At 39.8% G+C, this 6,000-nt stretch overlaps 1 protein-coding gene across 4 annotated transcripts in view; it reads right to left on the bottom strand.

Annotated features, from left to right (window-relative positions):
• Nucleotides 1–2,827: 2,827 nt before the first annotated feature.
• MIS18BP1 (MIS18 binding protein 1) overlaps nucleotides 2,828–6,000 on the bottom strand; it is a 61,349-nt gene continuing 58,176 nt past the window's right edge. For all 4 annotated transcript variants that reach the window (XM_084884966.1, XM_084884964.1, XM_084884967.1 and 1 more), the window contains one exon: nucleotides 2,828–5,915. In XM_084884966.1, coding sequence (XP_084741092.1) covers nucleotides 5,815–5,915 — 101 coding nt within the window. In that variant the 3' untranslated portion in view covers nucleotides 2,828–5,814. The remainder of the gene's footprint in view (nucleotides 5,916–6,000) is intronic.

Here is a 6,000-nt window from a genome sequence, read left to right as displayed (position 1 = left end):
TCATATGAATATGTACTTTCGTTGTGACCCTTTCTTGTTTTTATGATGCTATTCATGTTTTAAGATGATTCCATATTTTTATCTGCAACAGCTGAGGCCCTTCTGTCTAGTCCAGTGGTCCCCAATGTGGGGGCACATGCCCCACTGGGGGCAATTTGATTTTTAAGGGGGACAATTTGAAAATTAGTTTTTTGTTTTTTTTCCCCTCTAACATTCTTGTTTTTTAAATTTTATTAATAAGAGAGATATTACAGATGTCCCTCTTTTTTCCCTCCATAGCTCCCCTCCCTCGATTCCCACCCTGCCCCAGGCCCTCGCCACCCTATTGTCTATGTCCATATGTAATGCAAACATGCATGTAAGATCTTTGTCTAATCTCTTTCTGCACCCTCTACAGCTCATTTCCTCTGAGAATCACCAGTCTGTTCCATTTTCATGCTCCTGATTCTATTCCATTTCTCAGTTTATTCTGTTAACTAGATTTTTTTTATTCTTTTGATTTTTAGATTCACTTGATAATGTATTTGTTGTCACTTTGTTCATAATTTTTATCTTTACCTTTTTCTTCTTCTTCCTCTTCTTAAAGAATACCCTTTAACATTTCATATAATCCTGGTTTGGTGGTGACGAACTCCTTCCCTTAGCTTTTTCTTATCAGTGAAGCTCTTTATCTGACTTTTCAATTCTAAATGATAGCTTTGCTGGGTAATCTTGGTTGTAGATTCTTGCTATTCTTCACTTTGAATATTTCTTGGCACTCCTGTCTGGCCTGCAGTTTCTGTTGAAAAATCAGCTGACAGTTGTATGGGCACTCCCTTATTGGTAACTATCTGCTTTTCTCTTGCTTTTAAGATTCTCTCTTTGTCTTTAGCCCTTGGTGTTTTAATTTTGATGTGTCTTGGTGTGGTCCTCTTTGGATTCTTCTTATTTGGGACTCTCTCTGCTTCCTGGACTTATAAGTCTATTTCTTTAACCAGGTAGGGGAAGTTTTCTGTCATTATTTCTTCAAATAGGTTTTCAGTATCTTATTCTCTCTTCTTCTGGCACCCCCATAAGTTGGATGTTGGTATGCTTGAAGTTGTCCCAGAGGTTCCTTATTCAATCTTCATATATTTGGATTCTTTTTTCTTTTTTTTCTTCTGGTTGGGTGTTTTTTGCTTCCTCATATTTCAAATCATTGATTTGACTCCATGGATACTCTAGGCTACTGTTGAATCCCTGTATATCTCATATTTTTTATTTCAGTCAGCGTACTGGTATGCTTAATTTATGACTGGTCCTTTTTCATTTTTTTGGCATTCTCACTAAGATCCTTGAAAGTCTCACTAAGTCCCTTAGAAGTTTCTAGAAGATTCTTGAGTACCTTATAACTGATTTTGAACTCTTATGTCCAGTAGTTTGCTTTCTCCCATTTCTTTCATTTGTGACATGTTTCTTAGTCTCCACATTTTGGCTGTTTCCCTGTGTTTGTTTCTATGTATCTGGTAGAGCTTCTAAGTCTCCTTGAATTGATCAAGTGGCCTTGTGTAGTAGGTGTCTTATAGGACCCAAGCCGCCTCAATCACCGGAGGTGGACACTCTTGGTGCACCCCTTTGTGAGCTGTGTGCAGTTTTGTTGTAGTTGAGCCTTGATTGCTGTGAGTGTCACTGGGAGGAATTGACCTCCAGGCCAACACTGAGGTGGAGACCAGCTGTGACTACAGTGGGAGAGCTGCTGTGTAGGAGACACCATTATGGTGCAGGACTTGCTTCAGTGGGGTTTTGGTGCTCATTGAGTCTGCCCCTTGAGTGTATCGCTTATGATTGTGAAGAGTTGTAATGGTCTGACACTGAACAGTTGGTACACTGGCTCTTGGGTATCCAGGGAGGTACAAACTCAGACACTGCCTGGGGCCACCCAGCAGAAGCTAGAGATCTGAAGATTCATCTTCTTTGTATCAGGTTTGGAAGTGCCCAGAGGAGGCCCAGCTGTGAAGCAAGGCAGGCTGGTGCTGGTTCCAGGTCTTAGGCCTTTTAGGTTTGGGGTTCTGTGACTCAGCTGCATCTTGTTTGACATGTTTTTAGCCTGAGAAAGGACAGACCATTTATATGGAAAAGCCACTTCACACAGCTTGGGAGGGGTTGTAAATTGGGTGGGGCGGGGCCTCAGGGACTCACCAGGAAGGAGCAAACAGAAATGGCTATCAATCTGCTTACACCGGGGAGGTCCCAGCATGGGAATAATGACCCCTGGGAGGACCTCTGTGTGGAAGAAAGCTGCCCCCAAGTTCCTGCCCCGATGCTAGACAGTCCAGTTTTCCTCTTAGGAGTCTGTGTTCCCCAGCGCTGGTGCTGGAGGTCAGAGGAGGCAGGAGCTTGTAAATTCATTTTGTGGTGCTGGCCTTTTAAGAGGAGCAGCTGGGTCTCCCGCGGCCTGTGTGTCGCTGAGCCCCTATCTGCACTGGTTTTGACTCTGTAGTTCTTACTGCCCATAGGGACTTCTTTCCCCAGCTCTGGGACCCTGGGCTGGGGCGTCTGGTGTGGGGCTGGGACTCCTTGTTCCTCCAGGCAGCCTCAGCAGAAGCAATCTCCCTCCCGATTAAACACCGGCACACATGGGTATGGGACCAGCCCGTTCCACAGCTCCTACTGGGCTCAGTGTGCTTTACTTCTCTAGTTGTAGGTTAAATAACAGCCAGTTTTCTGGTGGTTCTGGATGGTGGTTTTCTCTATTTTAGTTGTAATTTTGATGTGGTTGTGGGAGGCAGCGAGTACCGGCATTTGCCTATGCAGCCATCTTGGTTCTCCTCCAAGAATGAGTTATTAACATTGAGGGGCCTCTTATTGTGGCATATTTATGCATTTTAGTTGTCTGTTATGTTTTAAAACTTTATTTTTTCATATCACTTTTTTTTTTAAATCAATTTCTTAGTGATTTCTTCCTCAGTACTTCAACTGTCCTTTCATTCTTTTATTTTTCTCTTTCATATATGCCATGCTCTTTGGAAGCTCGTTTAGATCAAGTTAATGATCTTTTAGGCTTCCTCCATGTGAATAGTTCACTTCTTGAATAATTATATGTCAAGAGGGAAGGCGGGGGTGGCGGGAATCAGTATTTTAGAGATGCTTAGGAGGGGCATGGCCAAAACAAGTTTGGGAACCACTAGTTTAGTCAGTCTAGGGCTAAATCAGCCTTTGATTGTGGACATTTACCCCTATTTACAGCCTTCTATTCTATGTTTGTCTCGTTATATTGTTGGGTTTTTGGTCCCTCATAGAAGAGTGTTTTTCTTACCTTAGACTTGGCAGGAACTTCAGAGCTTATCTAATTCAAATTGCTTTCTTATCAGATGATAAAAGTGAGGCCCAAAAATAAGTGACTTATGGAAATCTAGAACCAGATCACAGAAACTATATACTCTAAGTTCTCTTCTGCTAAAAACCTACTAAAATTGTGAATTTAGCTCCTTTGGGATACTGTAAGTTCTCCGTTCTTCTAAAAGCAACTGATCTCATATTTCTGTTGTTCATAATTGTTAAAGCCAAGTTCTAAGTTACTGGCTGATAGCAGTTATCAATCTGTTATCTCTTGGGTTCAATTTACCCTTCAGTATCTTTGATTGGATTTTTTGAGCATTTCTTCCTATAGTGAGCACAATTCAGTTTTGTAAGTAGGAGGAGGAAAGCGGGTCTCTTTCTGGTTTCAGTTTGTTTTGCCCTTCTGCTCCTAATGCAGTGTCAGCAGTGCAGGTGGCTGGGACACCTTGTGGTTTGGGAAGCGTGCAGTTCTTCAACCAAACACTGACCTAGGCTGACCACACCTGGCAGCACCTCCCACACAGACACTAATGTACCCAGATTCTATGTCCACCCGGCAGGCAAAATATTTCATAAATTAACATGGTGTGAGGGACAGAACTAGATTTTATTTACTAGAGCACAAAATTCATGTACTTGTGCGGGGGGAGGGTTCACTCACCTCTAGCCTACACCCTCTAGCAGTCCAGGAGACCTTGGGGGGTGTCTGACTGATGGCTTAGGCCCTCTCCTTAGTGCTGCCACAGAGACAGAAGAGGCTCCCACCTCCACTACTGCACCAGCGGTGAGCCTAGCTTCTGGCTGAGCAGCGTTCCCCGTGGGAGAGCACTGACCACTAGGGGGCAGCTCCTGTGTTGTCTGCGCCTGGTGGTCAGTGCACATCATGGCAAGCGGTTGAGCAGCCTTAGCATATTACACTTTGATTGGTTGAACAGATGACCAGACACGTAGCATATTAGGCATTTATTATATAGATGCTTGCTGTATAGAGAGCTCTATTCAGAGTTAAGCTGCAATAGCTCTCATTGATAGCACTTAACTATCTATTGATTATCTGTCTACCTTATTAGTTTTCTTTGAGTCCTTAAAGTCTTTCTTTCCTCTTTTAAGTTTTATTTGGAGGTTACCTTAAACCCAACTAGCTTATTTTATGGCCTGATGGGAAGAAATGGGACTAACTTGGAATTTGGCAGGTGGGCTACAATAGAATAGACTGGGAAGGACACAGTTGTTCTGATAGGACACAGTGAATATGGTGGTGGTGGTGGGGGGGTTATACTTTGGTTTATGTCAGTCTATATTTCAAAATTATCTTTTTGTTTCAGATTAAGCAATTTAAGGAGCTTCTAACTCATAAAACACCTTCTGTTAATATCAAGCAGCATGGCATTATATTAAATATTGGCAACTTAAATTCTACAACACTTATTTTTTAGAGCCACTCTGAAATAACTTTCATTTGTTTCATCCTACATTTATCTCTCAAGTCTTTGAGGTAGAAACAAGCAAGGAAGTTTAAAGGAGAATGATATAACTGCACTGTTCTTTTTAAACCTTGTGTTTCCATATATCCTATATTATATAACTGCTGATTGACATTGACAAAATTTGTAAGACACAAGAAAATGTATCTTTTACTAAGAGTTCTGGGTTAAAAAAAAACCCAAAACACAAATTTTATAAAAGCAAACTAATTTTATTTGAACAATTATGGAGAGAAGGGTAGGTGAGCATGTACTGTAAATCAGAGGGAAATATTCTATGTCAAATTTTAAAACATAATGGTAGAATAAGCTAGTATTTTTTTAAAACAATGTTTACTACAACATAATAACTCTTTATACTGGTAGACCACCCATTATTACTTGAATGTTTGTCTATTCCAGTCTTTTTAATATTTACAAGTGCTGTGCCTGAATATGTAAATAAGTTTAAGGGTGCAACAAAATCTGTTCTCTGACTCTTCCTAATGAAATACTGAAAAAGCAATAAATAAAAATTTACATAGTCTCATAAATATGCCAATCATAAGTTTTAAGAAAAACAATTGGACAAAAAGAAAACATAAACAGTTCCAACAACAAGTAATTTAAACATCATATCAATTTTGGCTTACATACCAAGTGTTGAAAAAAGCTAACTTCAAGTGTTGATGAATTCAGTAACTACCAGTACAATCTATCCTTTATTCCCCCAACCTCCTCCTTTAAGGGTAGCAACATTTTCTTGAAAGATTTTAAAAATTCAGTTTGGATCATGATTTTCTTAAACAGACTTAGATGCTCATGAGAGACTATTTATATAGTAAGCAAAACAATTTCCCTTATATTTTTAGTAAGCTGAGCAATGAGGAATATGCTATAGAAGGATCTTTAACTTTGAATACAAAAAATAGAACCTTTGACAAAGAGCCCACAGTTTCAAAAGAAGCTACTTACAAAGAAAATATGTGTTGCAAATGAAGGTATGCATAACTGTCTGCTTCTTGATAAAAATACTGTGAATATTTTCTCACTTTTACTCTGCAGAATCAGAACTTGAAAAATAATAATCTTTCTCTTCTTCATCCAAGGACTCCATAGCATTAGTGAAAAGTTTTCCAATAGTAGAGCTTTCTCCTAAGAAGAGTTTAATAAAAATGATGAATACATTTCTAAAAGTAATTTCATTAAAAATAATTGTAAGATATCAAATGGTAGGTCT

Source organism: Pipistrellus hanaki (genome assembly GCF_964339955.1).
Source record: "Pipistrellus hanaki genome assembly, chromosome: 1".
NCBI classification, from domain to species: domain Eukaryota; kingdom Metazoa; phylum Chordata; class Mammalia; order Chiroptera; family Vespertilionidae; genus Pipistrellus; species Pipistrellus hanaki.
Note: the sequence above shows the minus strand (reverse complement) of the source record. Positions and strands in the feature narration are given on the sequence as shown.